We start from the raw sequence: 26,074 nt of genomic DNA, 5'->3' as shown, positions 1-26,074 counted from the left end.
CAGGAGTGAAGGGCAGCGGCTTGGGAGTGACAGACATAGACGAACTTACAGACACGCACACAGATGCACAGTGCCCAGCAGGTAAGTCTGTGGAGGGGGAGGGGCAGAGTGCCTCTGCCCGCTTCGCAGTGGCAGGCAGATGGCATCCCGTGCAGGTCGGGAGGCAGTGCCACATGGGGCAGAGCCCAGTGTGCAACCCACCTCCACCCATGCACAGAACAGGGGGCATGTGTCCCCCATGCCTGCCCCAGGGTGTGCCCAGCAGGGGTATGCCCGCCCCCCTCCGCATCCCTGGAAAGGCCCAGGCCGCCTTTGGCTTGCCCCATCTCTGTGGCAGGGCTGGCACAGCCCGAGGAGAGAGAAACCTCGGGGAGCAGCGGGCTGCCACTGCACTCTGCACTGTGCTACAGCTGCCTCCGGAGCTGCATGGCACACAATGTGCCTGCTGCTGCCAGGTGGGCAGAGGACACAGTACAGCCAGCATGCAGCAGGCACGTGGCGTCCCGTGATGCTCCCAGGCAGCAGCAGCGGGAGCATGGTGCAGAACCCAGCGGCAGCCTGCTTCTACCCCACACAGATTTGGGGGGCACATGTCCTACGTGCCTGCCCCAGGGTGCGTGCATTGGCAGGGAGCCTCCCCTCCTCCCCCCAACGCCCCTGGATGAGCTGCCCAGGCTCTGACCATCCCACCACCTGCCCCAGGGCCCTGTTTACCCTAGGCCCTGCTTCTGCTCCCCTACCTCCCTCACCATAGGGGTCTTGCTCTGCCCACTCCCTTTCCTCCCAACACACTTACTTGCTGGGTGCTACTCCACATGCAGTGCTGTGTTCCAGGCTGTTTGCAGCAGGCTGCTACTGTGCTCTGGGTGTGTTTGGCCCCTCCCCACAGCTTTCTGCGTACCACTTCCAGGTCATCTGCATACCACTAGTGGTACACGTACCACAGTTTGGGAACCGCTGGTGTAGATACAACCAAGTCAGAGGCTCAGCTTTGTTTACTGTCCCCTAAATCATTTTGTTTTGGAGTAGGGGCATTCTCCAATCTTGTATCTAAATGCAAGTGATGGCTGTAACTAGTTCAAGTTCCTCATCTCACTGACTAGGTGGGCCAACCTAGTCTCAGTTGCATAGGGCTTTTGTGTGGCCAGGTCTGTACTGAGTGTCTAACTGCCTGATAACAGGAGCCCCATGTTTATCTCCAAAGGTGTTACGGAAGGGTTCTGGAACGCTGTGTGAGGCACTGCTGATGGTCCAGGCCCATCACGCCAACATAATCTTCCCCAACAAGCAAGAGCAGGAATTCAACAAGCTCACCGAGGATGGTCATGTGCTGGACTCTGAGACTTATGTTGGTGGCCATGTGGAGGCACTGGAGTCTGGGGTTTTCCGCAGTGACATCCCATGTCGCTTCAAAATGGTAGGTTTCTTTGAATGATCTTGTCTCTGAAAGAGGGTGAAGAGAACCAACATGAATATCACTCATTTTGGTAACTGCATTCCCTTGAGATTCTGTTTTTCTTACCGGGAGTGGGGGATTAAGTCCAAGACACAGATATTTTATACTTGTGTAGAGTTGCTGAGCACATGAAGTCTAGTAGAACAGGGCTGTCTAGCGGGTGGCCTCCAGGCCTCATTCAGCCCCTGGGCAGTTAGCTTTAGGCCCCTGGGTTCTTGGTCCAGGAATGGCTTTCCCCATTGCTCTCCTGATACTGCTGGGTCTTTGGGCTCCTCATGTATCTTCTAGCTTCTGCTGCCTAACCCTTTCCCATGAGGGCAGGATAGGGCAGCCAATGAGGGAGCCTGCAACTGAGTAGCCTGCAGCTAGGGAGCTTGAGGATGGAAGGGCACTAGGTGCAGTATACACCCTGGCAACATTCAGCCCTGGAGATGTGCAGTTTAAAAGTTGGACAGCTAATAGAGCAGGGGTGTGCAAAATACAGCCCACGTGCCACATGTGCCCACCAGCTGATTGGATCTGGCCCAAAGGCAGGCACCCACCAATTTATTGTTTCTGACCCAGCTGTCAGTTGCCCCCATTCCACTCCACATGGGGCCAATTCATGGCCACTGCTGCCTGGGGCAGCATGTGCTGTGCTTCCAGCCTCCCCCACCAGTGGGTGCCAGCCCCAGCCAGGAGGCACAGCTAGGCAGAGCTGCTGATGGCACTGCCCAGGGAACTGCTGGGCTGCCTCAGCCTCCAGTGATAGTGACTTCTGTCCTTGCTGCAGAGCTTTGGGCAGCAGGTAGGGAGGGGGGGCTGCAGCATTGAGGGGAGTGGGGTGGGCTCTGCCTGCATCTCGCTTTGGTTCTGTTTGTACATAGCTGGGCTGGGGAGCATGTGGATGGAGTGGAGGGCATGAAGGAACTCGGCTGTTCACAAATCCCCGTTGGGCAGGCATGAGACAGGCAGGAACCAGCATGAGGTTGATGCAGGTGGAAGCAGTAGGAGCCAGCGCAGGCGCAGCTGCAGCTGTGCCGGGTGGGTGTGGAACAGAGCCTGAGAGAGCCCGTAGTGCCAGGCTCGGCTCCCTGTGCCCCACCCCATTCTCCCGGGGGCTTCCCTTGCTGCCCACTAGCAGCAGCTACTTTCCCACCGTTTTACAGGATGCTGCAAGCCAGGCAGGCAGGCAGCATGGATCCCCTCCCAACACCTGCAGAAGGGCTGGGCTTAGCCGCATCACTAAGAGCGGATTGGGGGGAAGCCACATGTGGAAAAAGAAGCCCCACACACCCCACCATACTCACACCCCACCCCTCCACACAGCCCACACATACACCCGCACACTCACCCAATACCTCAACCATACCGACTCCCCCCCCACACACACACACACACACCCCCTCCCACATTCACACATATCCACACCCCAAATATTCCACCTACCCCTCCACACACAATATACAAGCAACTCCTCCCCCCAAGCAGTACTTCCTGGGCAAGGGGAGAGTCTTCCAATGGCAAAGATCAGGGGTTAGGGTTGGGACTTTCGGTCACAAGATTGCAACCAGGGCGTGGGGCGACCCTTGCAGCCCTCGACATCTCACTAAGACTCTTTAAGCAACCCTACAGCTGAAATAATAGCTCACCTTGGGATAGAGCAGGAAACTACCAAATAGCCAACTCAGACAAAATGCTGTGTGACGTCCCAGACACTGGCAAGAGAGAGCATTCAGGAGCCCCATGCCCTTGGCAAAGGGCACCCTGTGTTCCTGTCTCCTTAGAGTTATGTCTCCCTCTGCCCATGTTGATTATGCCTCTTGTTATTGCTTCCTTCATCTCAACCATTCTTGGCTGGCTGCTGATTTCAGTACCATTTGCTCTGCTTGTCTTGAATTTCCTCAGTCAGCCCCTTCCAGTGTTCTTGGTCACACACTCCATGTTTCATAAGCTCTTTGGGGTTGGTTCATTAATTGTAATGTAGAATGTTGGACTCCTGTGCTGTGTATGTCTTCCAGCGCATTCAGCTCTTGCATTAATCATTTTTGCTGCAGATCAATGGGCAGCATGTATTTGGACCCAAAAGGATTCTTGGTGTAGAACTGAGTAACCTGGTTCCTACAGATAGCAAAGTGCATTTGAGACAGAACAGAACCAGTCTAGCAGTCAATCTGATGCACTGTGATATGGACGAACTTAAAATTTTACAGACCTATAAGCACTGTATTTCATGTACCTTTATTTTAGGGAGATCTCAACAGCAGTGAGGTGCCTCCTGTATCCAGGCTTTGTGTGTTGTATTTTGACAGCAACAGCACTCTAGAACATGTGGTCATTTTAGAAGCTTGTAATGAAATGCTGCATCTTCCTGTTGCCTAGAGCAGTGACTCTTGCAACCCACAGGTTGAGAAAATATAAAAGGGTCATGAACAATCGTGGGAAAATTTGCGTGCCCAGAGTGGGCATGGGGTTGCAGCCTGGATGGACCGGCACAGGCCGGAGCCACCTCTGTGGCCCAGCAAGCAAGACCCTGCACAGGAAGGCAGAGCAGGGTGGTAAGACTGCACAAGGAGTAATGGGGGGGGGGGCACGCTGCCCTCACTTCCTTCTGCTGCCACCGCTTCCCTCAAGCCTGAGCTCTACCCTGAAGGGGTGGTGGGCAGCATGGGTGGCCTGGGGAGAGTAGCAGTGGCCAGGTCATGGCAGCGGAGTGGAGCCACAGTCCAGCGCGCAAGCGGCTGGCAGCAGGAAGAGGTGAGGGCAGCACAGCCCACCCCCCGTCCATTACTCCTCACACTGTTGGTGGTGTGGCTGGCCTTGGTGTCCTAGCAGTGGTGGCAGCAGCAGCAGCGAGTCTTGATGCCCCTCTCCAGGTCCTGTCCGCTAGGCCATGAAGGCAGCTCCTGCCCGTGCCAGTCCAGCCAGGCTGCAGCCCCATGCCCTCTGTGAGTGCATATACTCCCACCCCCTGCCCCACACACCGTGGAGCTGGGGGCAGGGCACGGCAAGTCAGGAGTGAGGGGCACCAGCAGGGCTAGGAGGCTGGGTGGCTTTGAGTTGGGACTTAGGGGAAATGACTGGGCCAGGGGGCTGCGAGTCGGAAGTGAGGGGCACTGGTAATTTTGCATTGTGCAAATTGCACAATGATGAATGTCATTTGGGAGTAATGGAGGGCCACAGGTTGATACTGCTGTTAATGTTTTCTTGTTGATTTCTGTCTTTAAACTTAAGACTGTTGAGCTGCTTTAACTTGTACCATGTGTAATTAATATTTTGGGACCAAAATATGTGTGTGTTTTCTACTTAAACTGTTTATTGGGTCAGGACTGGACATTGATGCTTACAAATGGGTCCTGGTGTTGCACTTAAAAACCTAATTTCTAACCTAGTGCTTTATGAATTGACATAACACTCAGTTGATGAATAGCAGAAAGGCTTGCTTTTATAACTACCAACAAGTTACAAAACTAAATGACAGAAAAGACTCTAACCGTTGGTGGGCTGGTGTCCCTGCTGTGCCTGTCTGTAGTCCAGTTTGATGATATGTCTTTATCTGTGTTCAGGAATACTGATGCAAAATCTCATTGAAGAGCTCAGCTTTGTCCCTCTTATCTGTTACTGATTGCACTAGTCTGTCCTGTAGGGGTCCTATATTACTGTGTGCCCTCTTTTGCTTCCTATATACCCAAAAAAGGACTTTTTTTTTGTTGCCAGTCTGAGTTTCATTGCTGCTTTGGCCTTTCTTACCAACTCCCTACAAGTGCAAGCCAAATAGGTATATTCCTCCTTGGTGGGTACCGCCTGCTTCCACAGTCTGTATGCCTCTCTTTTTTTTTCTTTCCCATCTCTGGGCTCTCCTGGATTTCCCTGTTCAGCCAAGAGGGTTTCTTGGCCCCTTTGCCCCCCTTCATGTGCAATGGGATTGTTCCCTTCTGTGCCTGAAGGATCGGTCCCCTGAGGAATGACCACCCTTCCTGGACTCCCATCTCACCAAGGCACTTGTCTTTCAGCATCTCACTAAACTCCTGAGCTCGTTGAAGTTAGCCTTCTTGAAATCTAGCACTTCTGCCCTACTGGTTATCTTTCCTACTTCTCGACGGATAGTAAATTCCAGCAACTGATGGTCTTTATCTCCTAGACTACCCTGTATCTGCAGATCTCCCACCAGGTCATCCCTTGTAGCAAACACCAAATCCAGTAAGGCATTTCCCCTAGTGGAACCATATACTTCCTGTATTAGGTGACAGTCCTGTATGCAGGTTAGGAACCTACATAAACAGTCGGATCTAGTTGACTGCACCTCCCAGCAGATGCCAGAGTAATCAAAGTCAGCTATGATAACCATATCACTTGAGCGTATGGCCTCTGAGAGCTGCTTTGAGAATTCCAGGTTTAGCTCATCCTCCTGGTGTGGTGGTCTGTAATGGACTTGGTAGTGGGAGTCTCTTTCAGCCTGACCCCCTTGTATTCTGACCCACAGTACCTCAGTTTGCCCCTCTTCAGATCTCATCTTGATTACTGAGGATGTATATTGCTCCTTAACATAGAGAGCAACGCCCCCACCACCTTTTTCCCACTGTATTACGTCTATACCGCCTGTAGCCCTCAATGTCTACTGCCCAGTCATGGGTAGGGTTCCACCAGGTTTCGGTTAGTCCAACCAGGTCAAAGTCTTTGTTTGCAAGCAGGAGTTTGAGTTCCTCCTGTTTGTTCCCCATGCTCCTAGCATTAGTATAGAGACATTTAAGTCCCCAGGTAGGTGCCCTTGTTACCCCCTGTCCTTACGCCTGTCGGACCCCGCAGTACTTGCTTGGACTTTTCCAGTGCATGACTCCTGGTCCATCGTTCCTAGGATATCTCTGTCTTTTGCATCCCCCATCCCCTGACAAACCTAGTTTAAAGCCCTGCGTAGGAGATGAGCCAACCTGTAAGAGAACAGACTCTTACCTTTTGAAGAGGGATGGAGACCATCTCGTCCCAGCATGCCTCTTTCCTGGAAGTGCAGACCATGGTCAAAGAAGCCGACACCAACTCCAGAGCTGCCAGTTGACTTCTCCAATACAGCTGTCTTGATGTGGACCACGACTGCTGACCGGGAGGATTGATGAGAAGACCACCTGTGCCTCCAAGCTTCTAAGCCTGGCACCCAGAGCCTTGTAGTTGCTCATGATCCAACCTAGATTACTCCTGGCCATATCATTTGTTCCCACATCCTTTCCTTATCTCCATCAAGGATTGGAGGGATTCCAAGATCATCTCTGGGTGTTGTGGGATGGAGTCGAGAGAACTCTTGTCAACAACAGTGTCTCAACTGAGGTCTTCAGAGTGCTCTTTCCAATGGGCATTGATGTCTCCCGTTTTCTTGATCAGGTCTCCTCCATCCTTATGTGTCAAGGGGGTTGGTCCCTGAGTTCTTGGACCATAGATGGCTTTCATGGCACTGAAAACTGCCTATCATAGATGTCAGTGAGATGTTGAATCTCCTTAGCCTTGTCTTCCCACCATTTGTTCTTCATGTTGTGGGTTCTCCTTTGGACCTCTGCCTTTGGCTTGTTGGAGATTCATTTTCTTTACCTTGAAGTTGGTGTCGTTTTGACAAGCACAAAAGACCTTTTACTTGTGATTGATCAACTCTTGGATCTCCTTGTCATTCTTATCAAACCAATCTTGGTGTTTCCTGGTAGAGAATCCAAGTGTCTCTTCACAAGCACAGTGGCCTTGAGGGCATCCCACACATTGCAGATGTTCTCCCATTGTTGTTGATTGGAATTCACCAGTTCTTTTGTTGGGGCACTGGTGGAAGAGGTCTTGCTTGATTGGATTCTTAAGTCCTTTGAAGTTGACCTTTCATCGGCATTGCTTCTGCTATAGCCATTATTTGGAAGCCAGTTCTGAGTGACATAACCAAGCGGATGAGTCAGTGATCAGTCCAGTAATCATTGGCTCCTAGCATAGCTTGGGTGATGCAAATGTCTTTGTGATCCTGGGCACAGACGATGACATAGTTTATCTGGTGCCAGTGCTTAGATCATAATGTCTTATGCCTGTTTTTCTGGTGGAACAGGGTGTTGGTGACGGTGATTCCATGTTCTGTGCATTTGGTCAAGAGGAGGATACCACTGGAGGTGACCTTTCCTACTTCTTCCTTGCCAGTGGTTCCATTCCAGAGATTAGAGTCCCTTCTGACTCTTGTGTTGAAATTGCTGAGAAGAATAAGTCCATCTCCCTCCAGAACATCAAAAAGGACTTGGTCAGGGTTGGCGTAGAATTCCTCCTTGGTTTCATCAGCGGCATCAAGAATTGGGGCGTACCTCCTGATGACAGTGGCATATTAGCTCCCCTCCAGCTTAAGACAGAGTCATGAGGCCCTCATTAATTCTGATGGGGAACTCACTAAGTTGGTTTATGAGTTCATTCTTAATGGAAAAACCAGCTTTGTGAAGTTGGTGTTCTTCTTCCTGCTTACCCTTCCAGAAGAAGGTATAGCCACCTCCATGTTCTTTGAACTGCCCACTTGCTGGGTCTTGCTCAGTGCAGCTACATCAGCGCTGTGTTGCCTGAGTTCTTGTTCACTATTGGGGTTTTCTATGAGGTTCTTAATGTTCAAGGTCCCAAAAATGATGGTGTGTCTTCACTGGTATTTTTGACCACAGTAAAGGTGATCCTACTGGAAGCGGTTATCTAGTCAGGAGGAAATACAGAATACCGTACTGGGCTATGTTTAGAGCACCTTTTCTAGCCCCCGTTCCACGTGGGGTGAGCAGAGAAGAACCTGAAGAGGGCTGCTCAGTCACAGTTGCAGCTACCAAATCTCACTTCTGTCTTGTCCAAGTGCTAGATGACCTTTTTGTAACTGCTGCCCTTGTGCCGGTTTATGACTAGGCACTTCCAGACCTCACAATCCTGCTCCTGTTACCATTAGCTGGTTGCCAAAGAGCTCGAGGAATGTGCTGAAAGCTGTTTTCATGGAAGATGCCTATGCGTGACTTCTTTTATCATGGAAAAGTTGCTGCACATCAGTTTCCACATGGCTCTTGACAGAATGGGATCTTGATGCAGTGGCAAGGAGACCAAGACAACTGAGGATCTTGTTCCACCGCAGCCTTCATCTGCCTTCTCAGCCATTGAGATTCTAAAATATCTTTCACCTTCTCCACCATTGATGACTTGTAGACTTGTGGCTGGGGGCTGGGCAGGCTCATATTAGTAGTGACCTGTACTTGTCATGTCACAGCACTGTCTAAGGATGCATGTGTTTTTTCAGAAGGGAAAGCATTGACATCTATTGTCTTCAACACATACTGGTGGTGTTGCCGCTGCTAGGTCCACAACAGTTACTCCTACTTATTTCACAGCTAACCTTCCCTGAAGGTCATTCCACTGTCTGGCACCTGTGGACGTGCTGGGTAGCAGTATAGTTCTGCCCCACAGCCAGATTATTCTAGACACATCTCCTAAAGCTTATCCTGGAAAATGGCAGCTTAGTGGGAGTTTGTAGCTGCTTCCTTAACTGGACAGTGGGGGATGTTGGGTACGAAGAGCTGGAGATAACACTTTTTTATTCTCATACCTTCCTAGAATCCTGCTGCCTTTGACTTCCTGCTACAGCGTGTGGAGAAGACCTTAAGACATGCCATTGAGGAAGAAGAGGGTTTGCCATTGGATCAAGTCACCAATTTCCAGGAGGTAACTTGCCCTGATTCCAGCACCAGGGGCTATGGCCTGGAAACAAAAATCTCATGTTTCTGTAAGTGGCATCTTACTGATGCCAAAGAAGTAATTCCACCATTATAAGCTTCCTACTCCCTTGGCTCTTCCTATTCCTCTCTTCTTGGGACCTTGTTTGCTCTTTGGTCCGTGGCTGAATCATTGTTTTCTTTCTGTCTGATTTGTGCATCTTATCCTCACTGCAGGTTTGTGATGAAATCAGAGTCAAGCTGAATTCCTTGAAGGATGTTCCTAATCGGATTGAGTGTCCCCTTATATACCATCTGGATGTGGGAGCCATGTATCCCAACATCATTCTAACAAATAGGTTGCAGGTGGGTAGCAGGCACTTAAAGAGACCTTAGATTCTTTTCAGCTGGCAACGAGCTAAGTAATTTTTCAGGATAGAGGGGTAAAGCAGGGCTGGGGTCTGAAGGTCTAAGAAGGCACTCGAAGTAAACCCATTGCCTGCTATAACCACAGCTGATAGGTGGTCAGAACAGAGAGAAGCCCCTTAGGAGTTCCAGATTCAGTTGATAGAGATCTGGGGTGCTGCCTAGATGGGCCTCTTCTGATCATTTCCATCCACTGTTTTTAATATAACCATAATATATTAATATTTTTAATATAACCATAATATAATATTTAATATAGCCATAATGCATCCATAAAGACTGCAACATAAAAGCCTGGAGTTGGGGACTTGCATGTTGCACTGTAAGAGTCTTAGAGCCAAGCTTGTTTCTTTAATCTTGTGTGTCTGTTTCTTTCCAGCCCTCTGCGATGGTGGACGAGGCCACATGTGCTGCCTGTGACTTTAACAAGCCAGGTGCCAATTGTCAGCGTCGCATGACCTGGCAATGGAGAGGGGAATTCAGTGAGTGATACTTTGGTGCTGGACTGTTAAAATTCTCTTACTGTATTGCATTGTGGATAGAACATGGAGGTTGACCCAGTTATAGTCTGAACCCGTTTCCTAATCCTTCCCCACCTCATGATGATGTTCCCTTGTAGTGCCTGCGAGCCGCAGTGAGTATCACCGCATCCAGCAGCAGCTAGAGTCAGAGAAGTTTCCTTCATTCTACCCAGATGGACCACCCCGTGCCTTTCATGAGCTCTCCCGTGAGGAACAGGCCAAGTATGAAAAAAAGCGATTAGCAGGTGAGAAAATCTATTGTATAGCATTTGCCAGTGCTCAGAGCTCACGGCACATAATGTTGTTTTGCATCATCAGGATTACAAAGTCAAGTTTTTCTTATGTTGCTACTTCAGATCTGTGAAGAAAGGCTGACTCTTTGCCTGGTCTACATGGGTACAATCTGTGGGCTGCAAGGGATTATTCACTTGCTGCCTGTAATGAGAGGGACTGTCCCATGCAGGCATAATTGACTAATCTGTGTTCATTTTGTCTGTTCTATAGAGAGTACTTTACTCGCCTCTCTCATTTTAATTTAGGAATTACTTTGTTCGCTGTTTCAAATCTTGTGTTCCCATTGCCTCTTTTCAAGTGTCCCTATTTACTGTTCCCTGGGATATGCAGCCAGTTTCCAATCTTGCGGTTGTGAAACAAACATGCCAATGATGAATCAGTATAAGGGTTATATAGGTAGCAGTGACTTCTAATTTTTGACCACGGATTCATTCATTTCTGATGATCATTAGCTCCAAAACATATCAGTTAAACAGAAATGTTAGCATCATTAACAGTTTCACCATTTCTGTAACATTGTTGGAGAAGAAATATCCAGGAAGGTAGGAACTGTAGTAGCGTTGGGCAATTTATTTTGGCTGGAGGACCACTTAACGAGTTTTGGTGAGCTGTCAAGGGCCGCAAGGATACACCCTTTGCCAAACTGCTAAGCCCCCTCCTTGACAAGTGCCTTGCCCCCCGATTGCCATTTTAGGACATGAAGACCCTCCCCTGACCTTTGCCACCAGAAGTCCCTAGCCTTCCCTGGAAGTACTTTTTTGGGAGGGGTCTTGCTTAGGGGTGCACCGATAAGAGATTTTGGGGCTGATACTCAGCCGATTATTTAAGGAGGCATGTCGGCCAATGCCAATCTGATATCGGATACAGCTGCCATCAGGTGGTAAGTCTGGTGTGGTGTAGGGAGAGGGAGGGAAGGGGCGTGGGAGGCCAGATCGACACCCCCCTCTATGAGGGAGGGGACAGATGCTACCCAGCGGCAGGGGGGAGAGGGGTGCAGGACAGAGGCATGGCTTGTGGGGTGGGGGCAGCTCCTGCTGCTGCTTGCACCCCAGGAAGGTGGGGGAGGCATGTGCCCTCCCATATCTGTGTGGCGCGAGGGGGGCTGCAGCTGCGGGGTGGAGCTAGTGCTGTGCAGGACTCTTCTTGCCAGGGGCTGAGCTTGGAGTGGGCTCTGACAGCGCTGGGAGGAGGCTGCAGCCACCCCAAACCCGGTGCCACTGCCCAGCGCAGCCCCAGCTGAACGCCTCGCCTCCACCACCTCGCCGGGAAAAGCTGGGGCTGTGGCAGGTGGTGGTGCAGGGCTTGGGAGTGGAGCTGTGGCGAAATTTGGTGTGGCTGCAGCCTCCTCCCAGTGCCGCCAGAGCCTGCTCCGAGCCCAGCCCCCAGCAAGAAAAGCCCCGCTCAGCCCTGGCTCCAGCTCCACCCCGCAGCTGCAGCCTGCCCCACGCTGCGCACACGCCACCCAACCCTCCTGGGGTGCAAGCAGTGACAGGAGCTGCCCCGAGCCCACGAGCCTCGCCTGCCCTGGCTGGGCAGTGCCTGCCCTCGCCCCCTCCCTCACCACCGGGGGCATTGATCTGCCCCTCCCCCATGCTCCTTCCCTCGCCCCTCCCCTTCCGATTTACCAGCTAGAGGCAGCTCTCCACGCTGCCGGCTCTGCTCTGTGCTGTGCTGCGGCTGCGCACAGCACAGGCATTTATATACCAAATTATTGGCCGCATTGGGCTGATATCCAATAGAGACAATTTTCTTTATATCCGTACTGATCCGATATCAGACTGATGTATTGATGCACCTCTAGTCTTGCTGTCTTAGAACTGGAAGTCCTGCCCTGTCACATGGTCCATGACGTAAGAAGACCCACCCAACCCAACCGACACTAGACCTTGCCCTGCGTGCTGCCATGTTGGTCCCAGAATCCCCTGTTCCCATCACATGGTCCCTAACATCAGAAAGTCCATCCTTTGACTTGGAAACACTGCCCTTCGACAGGGCCCACCCTCATGGTGCATGGCCTGCCCCTAGAGCCTCAGAAGTTCTGCCCTCTAGGCTATGAGACACAGGCATTACCTACCAGGTAGTGAGGGGTTGTGACCCCTCTAACAACCTGCCCCATTCCCCTCAACTAATAGGTGGGAGTTTCAGGAGTGTTGAACCTCCCCAAGAATGGCACCAGACCAATTGAGTTGGGGGCCGCACACATTATTTCTTTCAGAAGAAATCATTTCAATAAAATATAGATAAAAAAAACCAAATTGTATACTAAAACTCAAAGACCTACTATAATCTATTTTATTGCCAAAAAATATTTTTTCCAGATTTGTGTGTTTGAGTAGTGTATATGTAAGTGATTGTGTAATAGCTCAAAATAGTCTTACTCTTGTATATTTTGTGGTGGGGGTAGGGTAGGAGGTATGTATGGGAGGGGGGGTGCATGGGTATGGGTGTGTGTGGGGTTGCTTTGGTGTGCCTGTGGGTCCTGGGAGCTGGCTGGGGATGGGGTGGGGGGAGGGAGGGAGGGGCCGGGTGTGTGTGTGCAGCAGAGCTTGCCCAGTCATTGTAGGTGCGATCCACGCACCCTCCAGCCTGTGGCTGCTCCCTGGCACTCTGCTTGGGACCGAGCCCTACCCAGTACACCCTGACCTTCACTCCTACCTACAACTACTCTGTGCTCGAGCTAAAGCCTCAAGTGCTGAGGCAGGAGCTCCCAGTTGCAGCTTCTCCCCATCTGCCCCCCTTCCCCCCATTGTTCGGGGGGCGGTCCACCCTCCCACCATTGTTCCAGTCTTGATCCTGTAGATAAGGCGCTGTTTCATAGTTTCATAGTTTGTAGGGTCTGAAGGGACCTTGAGAGAGCTTCAAGTCCAACCCCCTGCCGTGGCAGGAAAGAGTACTGGGGTCAAACGACCCCAGCAAGGTGTTCATCTAGCATCCTCTTAAAGACCCCCAGGGTAGGAGCCAGCACCACTTTGCTTGGAAGTTGGTTCCAGGTCCTAGCCGCCCTGACAGTGAAGTAGTGCCTCCTGATATCTAGTCTAAATCTACCCTCTGCCAGCTTGTGACTGTTATTTCTTGTCACTCCTGGTAGTGCTCGGGGGAACAGGGACTCCCCCAATGCCTGCTGGTCCCCCCTGACTGGTTTGTAAACAACTGCTAGATCCTCCCTCAGCCTTCTCTTGTGGAGGCTAAACAGATTCAGGTCCCTTAGCCTTTCCTCGTAGGGCCTGCCCTGCTGCCCCCTGATCATGCGAGTGGCCCTCCTCTGGACCCGCTCCAAGTTGTCCACATCCCTCCTGAAGTGCGGTGCCCAGAACTGGATGCAATACTTCAACTGTGGCCTGACCAGTATTGCATAGAGGCGGAGGATCACCTCCTTGGACCTGTTTGAGATGCATCTGTGGATGCAGGACAAGGTGTGGTTGGCCTTCCTAACAGTGTCCGCACACTGTCGGCCCATGTTCATTTTGGCATCAATAATGACTCCAAGATCCTTTTCTGCCTCTGCACTGACGAGAAGGGAGTTCCCCAGCCTGTAGGTATGCTGCTGGTTCTTCCTCCCCAGGTGCAGCACCTTGTACTTGTCAGTGTTGAAACCCATCCTGTTCTCATCCGCCCACCCCTGTAACCTGTCCAGGTCTGCTTGCAGCCTATTTCTCCCTTCTAGCGTGCCCACTTCCCCCCACATCTTAGTATCATCTGCGAATTTGTTTCGGTCTGTGCTGGTAGGGCCTGCACATCTGCATAGTTAGGATGTTATCTCTTTCCCACCCCCTTCCCAAAAGCAACTCACCAAAACTCCCTATGGGGCTGTGGGCAGGTGGGAAGCAGCATTCAGGAGTGGGAGGGGTGGGAGAGGCTGGGATCACATGCCTCCCAACACCCCATATCCCAAAGGGCAGGGGCATGTGTGGGTGTATCTGTGGAGGGGGGCCTGCCTAGGTGCTAGGTCCTGGGAGCCTGCTGTGGGTGAAGGGAGGGGAGGGGAGGGGGTGGGCACATGCAGCAGAACTCACCCAGGCACTGCAGTCCACACTGTCCCCCTGGCACTCTACATGGGGTTGTGCCTTGCCCATTCATACCAGGGCAGCCCATGCTGCACACCTGCCAGTGCCCACAGCCTGGCTGGGTGCTGGCCTGTGCCCCACGCTTCCAGTGGTAGTTCCTGTTCCTGATCTTGCCCCTGCTGCACCTCACCATGCCACTCCAGGCAAGGAACGTCAGCTAGGCTCTTACCTCAGCATGTGGTGCTTCAGCTCCAGCTCTCAGAAGGTGGCTGGGAGCTGAAGCTGAAGCCCTGCTGCTGGGGCAGGAGCTGCCCAGGTGAAGCTTCTTGCCTACTCGCTCAGAGTGGTGTGATGCAGCATGGTAGAAGTAGGAGCTGTTTCCATTGGGCTGTTCCCGTTGTGGCTGCAGCTGGCCAGGTGCTGCTCTGCACCCCCTGCTTCCAGCAGCAGCTCTTCCTCCCGCTTCTGCCACACTGTGCCGCTCCCAGCGAGTACATGGGACTCTGGTTTCAGATACCAGTCGCCTTCCAGTGGAGCCGCAGCCCCCTCACTCTGTGATATGAGCCACCTGGCTGAAACTGCTCACCTAGAGGGGCATGGGCAGGGGCAAGATCAAAAGCACAAGCCACTGCTTGAGGCTGGGGGTACAGAGCAGCACCCAGCTACAGCTGCACTGTGAACACCCGCACCAGAAGCTGTGCGCTGTCTGGGAGCTGGGTCATTGGGGGCTAATGGTAGCCCAGAGCAGGCTGCCCTGGCACAAGCGGGCAGGGCATGGCCCCATGCAGATTGCCCTGGGGGCAGCTGCAAGCCACATCCACTCCTCCAGCAGGCCAAATCCGACCCGCAGGCCGTATTTTGCCCATCCCTGATCTAGGAACTTGGTCCACAGTGGCTGGACATGAGAGGCTTAGTAGCTTCTCCATTCTGCCATGGGCATAGTATGCTATCTGTACTTGTGGGTGCACAGATCTCTGACCGAGCTCCACCTATTCATTCTTTCATAGATTACTGCCGGAAGGCCTATAAGAAGATACGTGTCACCAAGGTGGATGAACGCGTCACCACTGTTTGTCAGCGGGAGAATTCATTCTATGTGGACACTGTGCGAGCTTTCAGAGACCGTCGCTACGAGTTCAAGGGGCTGCATAAGGTCCGGGCCTCAAATTCGCTAGCTTTTTTGCCCATAAAAGGCTAAATATGTTCTCTTCTTACTGATAGTTCCTGCACAGAACTGCTTAGGCTGTGAGTGCAGCTTGCTGAGTCTGACGCACATTTAATGCAAAGCTAAGCAGTAGTTCAGAGAGCCAAGGGGTTGTACATGGATCTTTCTCTGGCTGTTATCTTCAAACAGCTGTAGCCAGGGCCGTGTCCTGTCCCCCACTCCCTGAATCCAGTGCGTCTGGCCACTTGGCGCCCTCACCTTGCCACCGAATCTGCCGCCGGCTTCCTCGCGCCCTGCACCCTGCTTGGGTCTTCTTTGGTTCTAGCTATAGTGCACTAACAGCTTCATGGCACAGTTACTTGCTATACCCATGAACTAAACAGATGCAGCTTAATTCACACAGGATTTAGTGAACTTTGAGTTTCTGCTCCCTGCCTTTTATATGGATCTGTTTTGTTTTCATTTTGGGGCATCCCATTTAGAATAAAAAAGGCATGAGGCTAGGGGGTAGGGTTCAACCCTTTCCTTTCCTCAGTGGTAGAATGCTCCAGAAAAGGAGCAGTCAAGGCTCTCTCTTTTTGTGCTTTGCCCCTTATCCCTAACTTCCTCAGCCCTGTCTTAGGACTAGATGGGCTAATGGCCTTTTCAACCTAGACAGTTCTGCTTTGTATTTTTTAACATATTACTGCATTAAAAGACAAGGGCTTTTTTCCCCTTAATGTTGTGGGGGAGAGGGGAAAGCCCCTCACCTTATAATCAAGTACGAGGTTGGTATGGGGTGTGGCAAGTGACTGCGACTGTGGCCCCAAGCTAGGGTGGGAGCCTGAGCCAGAGCCGTAGATTCTGCTTGCTCCTTGTGGCCTCTGCACCCCCCTGCTACTCCCAGTCTTTCCCTCTCTCCCTCTCTGCCGCACTCCTGCTTACCTTTGTTCCACAACAGCAGGCTCCGTCCTTGCTGCAGCCAGGAGCACAGAGTATGTGCTCCATGCTTCTGTGAGGATGAAGCCTGCTGTTGTAGAGCAAAGGTAAGGGGAGTGGAGGGGAGCAGGGGGAGATGGGAGGAAGGAGGGTGGGGACCCAAGGTTACAAGAAGCAGAAGTGGTGTGGAAAGAGGGAATGGAAGGAAGATTGGGGGCCTGAAGCTGTGGGGGGGCCAGGCACAATAGGGGCCAAATGAGCAGGGCGCTAGCTGTCTGCCTCTCTCACTGCCTGCCTCCTAACTTGCCCCCTTCCTGCCTGTGCCCTACTGCTCCTACTGCGTGAGTCTGGCTGGCTGGAAGGCATCTGTGTGGCCCACAGGGGGACATCACTGCCCTTGCCCCCCAGCCCTGTTCCTGGGAGTGAGCACAGAAGCACAGTCCTTTTTTCCACCCCCCCGCCTGCCATTCAGACCCCCGCTGTTCTCCAGGAAGAGGATGGAGGAGAACTAGCTGAGGTGGGGGGAAGGGGGAGGTGCTGTGGTGTGCTGTGTGGGGCCGGCAGTGCACAGCATGCTCCTTCACCTCCCTCGGGTAAGAGGTGAACTGTGGGAACGGGCCAGGGAAGATGCCGCCACCAGACCCCAGGGTGCACTGTGTGCCCGCCCACCCACGCATACCCCCTATGGCCGTTCTAAGTATCCCTGGGGGTATGTGTACCCCCAGTTGACAACCCCTGGTCTAGGTACAGGTAAAAGAATAATAGAGTTAATATGACTGATCCCGACAATCCCATGCCTTTGATGTTCTCATGGAAGTTGGTTGGACATTGTCACTCCCTGTAATGGATGGCAGAATCACTGATTGCTGTGTCTGTCACTCTCAGGTGTGGAAGAAGAAGCTGGCTGCAGCCATGGAGATTGGAGACGCCTCCGAAGTAAAGCGCTGCAAGAATATGGAGATCCTGTATGACTCTTTGCAGCTGGCTCACAAGTGTATTCTCAACTCTTTCTATGGCTATGTCATGCGCAAAGGGTGTGTACTAACTATGACCTCTCTGAGGGCATCTAGAAATGTACTTTCCCCTATTTGTTCTTTCTGGTATGTTCTCTGGGTAGAGGTTATAGGAAAAAAGATTGCTTGGTTGATCCTACACAGACATCCCCCCAGCCTGTAGCTTATTTTGAAGCCTGTGGGTTACAGTGAACAATTCCTGTAATACTAATCTCACTGTTGTCTAGGTAATGCTAATGGGCCAGGTAAAAATGACCCTGCTGTTTTTGGTGTCTAGCGTCCAGATATTTCTTGTGACACAGGGTCTATGATCTAGACCTAAGGAGATAAGACATCAGCAGGGGAAATAGGTATGATCTGCAGTGCTGTCTGTTCTGCCTTTCTTGCTTTGGAGACGCTTTCATCTTGTGATTCCTCATTGTGTCCTTTGTCCTAAAGCAGGGATCGGCAACCTGCAGCACATGTACCAGAGCACAGCAAGCAAGGCCATTTTGCTCAGCACAGTGGGGTTGGTCCGGGCTCTGGGCAGCTGCTGCCAGCTATGGAGCCAGGGTTGTTCCCTGCAGGTGGTTAGGAGGCTACAAGCCCTGCTGCAGACAGCTCGAGTTTTGTGGCTGGCAGCAGCTACCCGGAGCCTGGGCCAGCTGCAGGGGCGGCACCAGTCTCTTCTTGGTGAGGGGGCTCAGAGAAGGCTGCACTATGAGTGGGAGTGGGTGGGCTCAGCTGCAGGGGGTGGGTGGGTGGCAGCAGCACTGGGGGGGGCTAAGGTGAATGTTGGTTTGGCTATAGCCGCCCTAGTGCCACCCCTGGCTTCAGAGCCCCAGCCAGGCTTTGTGCCAGTGGTAGCTGCACACACCCCTTGAGCGGACGGCGGAAGAGAGCCATGAAACAGCGCAACCCCAGGCCCCTCCCCCACCATCCACTCTGAGGCTCCGTAGCCCTGGCACCAACTCCATGCTGGCAGCAACTGCAACAAGCGACACAAGGCTGGGGAAGGGCTGGGGCATTGCAACCCCAGCCTCTCCACCGCTGTCTACCTGGAGGCCTGCATGCATGTGCCCTGGAGCCCAGTGCACAGGGGCAGCACTTGGGTGGCTTGGGGGAGCTGTGGCCACCCCAAAATTCACCTTAGTGCTGCCTTGGCTGTGGCCACCCACACTCTCCAAACCCACCCCCCGCATCCGGGAGTGCTGCACCTTTGTGGGCTCAGCTGCGTGAGGCAGGTGGGCAGTGACTACACTGGGAGGGGTGGCTACAGCGAGGCTAAGGCAAATGTTGGAGTGGCTGTAGCTCTCCCCAGCACCACCCCTGCAGCTGGCTGATCGGCATGCTTCAGGCCGGGGCCTTGGCGGGCTGTGCTGCAGCCTGTGAGCCAGCTCCCTGGAGAAGCACAGGGGCTGCAGTGGGCCTGGGCCATAGTTGGGTTGGACTCTGTCCTGCAGCCCAGCCGTATGCATGCATATGTGCCTGCGTGTGTGCGCGTCTGGTTCTGTGTACGTGTGTGTGCATGTGTCTGATTCTGTCCACGTGGGTCTGGTTCTGTGTGTTTCTGTCTGCATGTGTATGTCTGGTTCTGTGTGTGTGCATGCAGGTGTGCACTTGAATCTGGGTTTCAGATGTCTGCATGCGTCTGTTCTGTGTGTTTGTGTGTGTGTGGTTCCGTGTGTGTTCTGGTTCGTTCTCTCTCTCTCTCTCACACACAACATGCTTAACAAAAAAAGAATACACAATAACAGGTAGTATATGAAGTTTTATTTATTGTCACCAGGTTTAGAATTTTTAAAAAACCTGGTATTTTCTGTAAAAAATAAGAAATAAAATAAAAGCATTTATGATTATTAACTATATTAATATACAGTACGTCCTGCCATGGATTTCCCCCACCCCCCGTTTTGTTTTTCTGGCATGCTGGCACTGGCTCCTTACAAAGAAGATATTGTGGGTTTTTTGGCATTCCAGCCAAAAACATTGCCAACCCCTGCCCTAAAGATTGGTGTAAGAGATGCTGCTGTCCTGTTCATCTCTAGCCTGTGTTCCCCACAGGGCTCGCTGGTACTCCATGGAGATGGCTGGAATTGTTTGCTTCACTGGAGCAAACATCATTACGCAGGCCAGGGAACTGATAGAGCAGATTGGGTGAGTGCCTCCAACGACTGATGACACACATGGCAGAAACGTGTTAGAGCAGGGGCAAGCAATTATTTTGGGTGGAGGGCCACTTACCGAGTTTTGGCAAGGTATCGAGGGCCACATGGGTAGCCCCGCTCCCTGACAGGTGCCCTGCTCCCTGGTCACCATCTTGGGACTGGAAGTCCCTCCCCTTGCCCCCAGAAGTACTTTCAGCAAGGGGTGGCTTTCTTGCTAGCTCCTGCTGGCTTCCCCTGGGTCCTGCTGCCCCTGGCTGCCGCCACCTTTGGATAGAATGGCCTGGCGGGCCAGATGCCCCTGTGTTAGGTGCAGGTTTGACTGCAGGACAGAATCCCAATGGGATGTATAATGTGAAGGCAAGTGAATTGCTGATGTTCCAACTTCACTGCTGGCAGCATAGACTGACACCTTCAGGTACTTCGTATGCACGTGTTCATGTTAATGGGGGAGCTCTGGGTCAGTGGAAGGGTAGACTGCCTGCCTACCTGCACAACTGGCAAAGATCCAAGCATTTACATAGTCTTGTGGCATGTCTTCCCATCTCCCATCTGGACTTGCTCTCCCTTCTTTTCCAGGAGGCCCCTGGAGCTCGACACTGATGGAATCTGGTGCGTCCTTCCCAACAGCTTCCCAGAAAACTTTGTAATCAAATCAAACAACGTAAAGAAGCCCAAAGTGACCATCTCATATCCAGGTGCCATGCTGAACATCCTAGTGAAGGTAAGTCTAACACCATTTTAGACTGGCTCCAAAGAGATGGAGGAGGTGGGTGGTAAAGGGCAATGGAGGACTCAAAGGAGAGTGATTCTGGCATTTATCCAGGTACGGTAGATTAGCCAATACAAGCTGTTCTCTGAATTGACCTAATATTGCACAAGTTGCTTGCAGGAAGTTAGCCCACAGGATGCCTTTTGGGTTATCAGTGTCCTTCCCCAGAGGATGCCTTCTGGTTTATCACTGCCCCTTTTGTTATGAATAGGACCGTATGGCTTTCAGTTTTACTTGGTCCATAGTTGCCAGCCATTGATAGCTTATAGAATCATTAGCACAAACCCATCATTTTGAATGATGGAAGAGTTCAAGAACTCTTCAGTGTGGTTCAGGTAGCAGTTCCCAGAGAGCAAGAGCTCAGAATTAGTTGTACTCCTTCAGTCCACAGACTAGATGAATGGCATTTTGTGCTTAGAGACCTGTGCAGTGGCCTTGCTAGTCTCTGTTCTCAGTGTATATACCCTGGCTTTGGGATCGTGTTAGAGTATGATGTAGCCCACTGACCTCTGCTCTCTGGTTTAACCACGTGAAGGTTGAAGACAGCGAAAGCTGTGAACAGCCAATTTGCTGCTTCATCAGATCTTCTCTTTAGACGGTCGCCTTCCCAAATTCTCCGCTCTGCCTCTCCTACTTGGGTATAAACCCAAGATATGTGGGTTTTTCCTGACAAACACTCATATTGCTAGTGTTCCACTGGCTATAACCTAACTGAAGTACTTTTTAAATCTTTTGCTTTTTTTCTGCCCAAGTGCAGCTCAGGTCGTTGATCATGTGTTCTGCTAAGTTCTTTAAATTTGCAGACAGGTGCTCTAGACGAGCATGTAGAGGTAATGTTTGTTCTGAAGTGGTAAGATGTTACCCATACTCCTTGTGAGCAAGCAGAGACTGATTTTGATAGTCATGGGGGATGGGCATGCAATTTAAGGTGGGATTGTCATTCTTTGCTCTGCAGAGTGTGAAACCAGTAGTTCATTGAAGCTGTTCTTTGGTGGGATTTTGCCTGCAGGAAGGCTTCACAAATGATCAGTACCAAGAGCTTGTGGATCCAACCTCACTCACCTATGTCACCCGATCAGAGAACAGCATCTTCTTTGAAGTGGATGGACCATACCTGGCCATGATCCTACCAGCCTCCAAGGAGGAAGGCAAGAAGCTAAAGAAAAGGTGGGAATTTCAGGCCTGAAATCTTATCACTTCCCTCAGGGTAGAGGGGTCAGGCTAGGCAACTTGGATGTCCGTCCTCTTGTTCAGATGCATATAAATGAGATGCCAGACAGGCCCTTGAGTTCAGCTTATCCACTGAGTGCTGCATAGAAGTTAAGGAAATGCAACATGTCAGATTCCAGCTATGACATGAATTAGACAGCATATGGAGCCATGTCTCAAGCTAGGATGACTCCGCTAAAAGCAGAGTTACATTTGATAGGGACCTTGGTCTTTTTTCCTTTTGCTAACACTGTATATCTCTCTCTGCATACTCCTTGAAGCCAGCTCAAGCATAGTTTCTGATGACCAGACCTTTAGGTCACAGCAGCTTTTGTCTTATGGGCACACCAGTGAGCTGCAGCTGGTTCAGCTCTAGATGGAGACTTTACATCTCTAAGGGAAACAGCACAGCTGAAGTAAAATACAACAAAGCAGGCAGCCTTTCTAAAGCATAATCATCATTTATTGGGCAACTGCAATACATCAGAGTCCTTGGATTAAAATGCCAACTTATACCTAAGTGGAGTGCATATCAGCAAAATGGACAGACCTAAATAGCAATATCTCTTTGGGGTCTAATGCTTTTTGTGTTTCTGGGGTACAGTATGCATTCCTTTTTCAAATCAGTTTGTTCCGTTGGATTTCTTTCACCCCTCTTCTGGATGGAAGCATTTGCAAAGCAGTCTCCAGTTGTGGCTACTCTTGTATTTGCCCAAGGGCATTTTCTGTGGAGGGGAGATTCCTTAATTCACTTATTTTTCATTCATTTTCTGATTGACAGCAATATATAGAAACCAAAGCCTGCCTTCTCCCTAAACCAAGCTAAAAGTTAAACCATTTCTTCCCAGGATGTACAATAAGGTGAGGAACCTGGGGCATGCCCTGTGATCATAGAAATGTTGCAAAATACTACTATACTCTGGCACCATCACCTACAGTATTAGACTGGACATCAGGGAAAAATTCTTTACAGTGAGGGTTGCCAAAATATGAAATACACTTCCAAGGGTGGTGGTGCTGTCCCCTTCCTTGGAGGTATTTTAAAAGGAGATTGGACAGACACCTGGCTGGGGTCTTCTGAGGGGGTCGAACTCAGTGATCTAATAGGTCCCTTTTGACCCTAGAAATCTATTAAATGTGCCCCAGAACTGGAAGGGTGTGTAATGTTGCTGGGGTATTTTGCATTTGCTAACTTATATTTTAACTGCATAGCTTTCATAGTACATTAAGAGACTCTTGAATAATGTTAAACCTAATTCTGCCTTGAACTGCAACCTGCTGACAGTGATCAAAACAGACCAATGGCCCTCTGACACGAGTCAAACAAAGGGGCTCTCCATTTTGTCATGGCCAATCCTGTTGTCCCACCACCCAGTTAGAAACCTCCCCAGTCCTGACTTGCCTGCCACACTTTGCTGAAAGAAGTTTTTTTGGGAGGTGTTCTGCCTCTGCCCAAAGCAGGGCAGGGATTCTGATGGTGAGGTCTTACTACTTAGCCAGACTTCTGGTGTTTGACTCTCTAGGTATCTTGTCTCAGATTCCAATTCACCAGCTCCACCAAGGGGTCTGGCTTGGTCTGGGCCTGCAGTTCTGGGGCCTTCAAACTCTCTCTTTGTTCTGCTTTTGCTCTTCCAGGGCTAGAACCCAGAACCTTAGGCTCAGCAGACACACTGCCTAACCCCCTTGGCTACCACATCAGGTTCATCAGCCCTTGCTCCCAGCTCAAGTTCCTGCATTAGGACCACTGTGCCAGTGCCTCTGACCTCCTCTGAGGGGAGAATACCATACAGGCTGGGACACCCTGTTTTGTGGCCTCCATATCTCCCCTTGTAGCCGCTTCCAGTCCACCAGATGTCCATTGAACAAAATATCTCAACTTAGTTCTCCCTACATAAGGGTAAACAGACAGGGTCTTAACTCAGGATTTTGCCTCACAGGCTTTTGCTCAAACAAGGGGGAAAAAAAATCTCAGCAGAAACTTGCTCCCTTTCCAGGGCTACTTACATTGCCCACCAAGGCCTTCCCTCCGTCGGGCAGGGCTGATCCATTCTTTTAAATTATCATGGCTTGACTGACCCTTTCTCACTTCTGGGGTGAGCTTTTGTCTCCCTTAGCCCTTCTGCTCCCCTTCCCTTGCCTTTCCAGTCACTTGACCCACTCTGCCTCCCATGTCAGGAGTCTCTTGCAGTGTTGGAGCTAGTGGGGACCTCGCTGCTTTGCTTTCCTAGTCTCTCCCTAAGCTCCTTTTCTGGTCTGAGGCCTCTGCTGAGCCAAATTTCATAGACTTCATAGACACTAGGTCTGGAAGGGACCCCAGAGGATCATTGAGTCCAGCCCCCCTGCCCCAGGGGCAGGAAGTCAGCTGGGGTCATAGGATCCCAGCAAGATAAATATCTAAATGTCTCTTGAAGGTGTTCAAAGTAGGTGCTTGAACCACCTCTGGCGGCAGTCTATTCCAAACCTTGGGGGCTCAGACAGTAAAGAAGTTTTTCCTTATGTCCAGCCTGAAACAGTCATGGAGGAGTTTGTGACCATTCAACCTTGTCATCCCTTGGAGCTCTCTGTTGAACAAACATTCCCCCAGATCCTGGTGAGCACCCTTGATAAACTTGTAGGTGGCCACCAGATCAGCCCTGAGCCTGCGCTTTTCCAGGCTGAAGAGTCCCATGACTCTCAGCCTCAAATCATAAGGTCTGTTTCCCTGACCTCTGATCATCCGTGTGGCTCTCGTCTGCACTCTCTCAAGCTTCTCCACATCTTTTATGAATTGTGGAGCCCAAAACTGGATGCAGTACTCCAGCTGTGGCCTCACCAAAGCCACGTACAACAGGAGAATGACCTGGGATTTGCTTGAGAAACATCTGTGGATGCAAGCCAGCGTTTTGCTCGCTTTACTAGCCGCAGCATCACATTGAAGGCTCATGTTCATCTTGTGATCAATCATGACCCCCAAGTCCCTTTCGTCCAGAGTACTAGCCAGTGTAGCACTGCCGAGCCTATAAGCATGCTGCAGGTTTTTCCTCCCAAGGTGGAGAACCTTGCATTTTTTGGTGTTAAACACTATCAGGTTCTCATCCACCCATTTCCTGAGCCTGTCAAGGTCAGCCTGGATAACCCGCCTGGATAACCAGGTGTGGACGCTTTACCCCAGAGTTTGGTGTCATTGGCGAACTTGGCCGGTCCGCTTCTGACACCAATGTCTGCATCATTAATGAAGATGTTAAATAGTATAGGCCCAAGGACAGCCTTGAGGGACCGCACTGGTCACAGTGCACCATGACGATTGATTTCTGTCAACCACCACCCTCTGGGTCCTACCGTGGAGCCAATTCCCCAGCCAGCGGATCGTGGTGCAACCAAGGCTGCTATTAGCCAGTTTTGCTAAGAGGTGATCATGGGATACCAGATCGAAGGCTTTTTAAAAGTCAAAATATATGACATCAGTCTCTTTCCCCCTGGTCCAGGTGATAGGTCACCTGGTCATAAAGGGAAATGAGATTGGTCAAGCAAGACCTACCCACAACAAACCCGTGCTGGCTATCCCTCAGGATGTTGGCATCAGCCAGTCTTTTAAGGATGGCCTCTTTGGTAATCTTTTCCAAGACCTTTCCGGGGATAGAGGTCAGGCTGATGGGCCTGTAGTATGCTGGATCCACTTTCCTCCCTTTCTTGAAGATAGGCACCACGTTGGCCTTCCTCCAGTCTTTGGGCACTTCACCAGAGCACCAGGAGTTCTCAAAGATCCATGCCAGGGGCTGAGCTATGATGCTTGCCAGCTATTTGAGTACCCTCAGGTGTAAACTGTCAGGGCCGGCTGACTTGAAGGTATCCAGCCTCTCAACGTGTTCTTTCATGAGGTCAGCTTTGATGGAGGGTGAGGGATCTCCCTCACCCGGGCCTCCCTGTCCAGTAGTGGGAAGGGGCATCCCATGGGACTGGTGGAAAAACTCACACAAAGTATGCATTTAGCAAGTTTGCTAAATGGTTCTGGCCTTAAAGGGGTCGGGTCCACTTCCCATTCTTTTTCTTCCATAACGGGCTTGACTCTGTGTTACAGGTCCATCTAGACCAATGTCTTTTTGGTATAAGGTGAAGGTGTAAGAAAATCAATGAGGAACTACTATAAAATCATTTCCTTATAGGAGCATGTCCATTTCCACCACACCCCATCAGTGGGAGGTTATATTCTGTAATGATAGCTGTCCTCCTGTGCCATGTGTTCTGCTTCTGCATTCTTCTTCTTTGGAGCCAAGAGCTTAGCGGGATTCAGGTATGCATTATCACAAGGAGTTCCACAAGGTAACTTTTGTAGTGAAAGGGTGTTTCCATCTGTTGGCAGTCTTTGTCATAGAATATACATTTGTTCTGTTCTGAGGCTGCCTACACAGAACAGTAATAGATTCCCTTAAGATAATTTATTATTGTGTATGGCTCAGTCGCATCTAATTAAACTATCTGGTCTCTGTCTTTCAGTAGTCCAGAAAGACCTCTAAT

General features: G+C 51.0%; 1 protein-coding gene across 1 annotated transcript in view; it reads left to right on the top strand.

Moving 5' to 3' along the window:
• Positions 1 to 26,074, top strand: part of POLE (DNA polymerase epsilon, catalytic subunit) — a 63,380-nt gene that overhangs the window by 11,627 nt on the left and 25,679 nt on the right. The window contains exons 14-23 of the mRNA XM_006034613.3: positions 1,205 to 1,417; positions 9,017 to 9,124; positions 9,352 to 9,480; positions 9,920 to 10,022; positions 10,160 to 10,306; positions 15,367 to 15,512; positions 17,328 to 17,476; positions 19,499 to 19,591; positions 20,179 to 20,323; positions 21,381 to 21,538. Coding sequence (XP_006034675.1) covers positions 1,205 to 1,417; positions 9,017 to 9,124; positions 9,352 to 9,480; positions 9,920 to 10,022; positions 10,160 to 10,306; positions 15,367 to 15,512; positions 17,328 to 17,476; positions 19,499 to 19,591; positions 20,179 to 20,323; positions 21,381 to 21,538 — 1,391 coding nt within the window. The remainder of the gene's footprint in view (positions 1 to 1,204; positions 1,418 to 9,016; positions 9,125 to 9,351; positions 9,481 to 9,919; positions 10,023 to 10,159; positions 10,307 to 15,366; positions 15,513 to 17,327; positions 17,477 to 19,498; positions 19,592 to 20,178; positions 20,324 to 21,380; positions 21,539 to 26,074) is intronic.

Source organism: Alligator sinensis, unplaced genomic scaffold (assembly GCF_000455745.1).
Source record: "Alligator sinensis unplaced genomic scaffold, ASM45574v1 scaffold295_1, whole genome shotgun sequence".
In the NCBI taxonomy this organism is placed as follows: domain Eukaryota; kingdom Metazoa; phylum Chordata; order Crocodylia; family Alligatoridae; genus Alligator; species Alligator sinensis.
The sequence above is the reverse complement of the archived record's forward strand: the minus strand, read 5'-3'. Positions and strand labels throughout refer to the sequence as shown.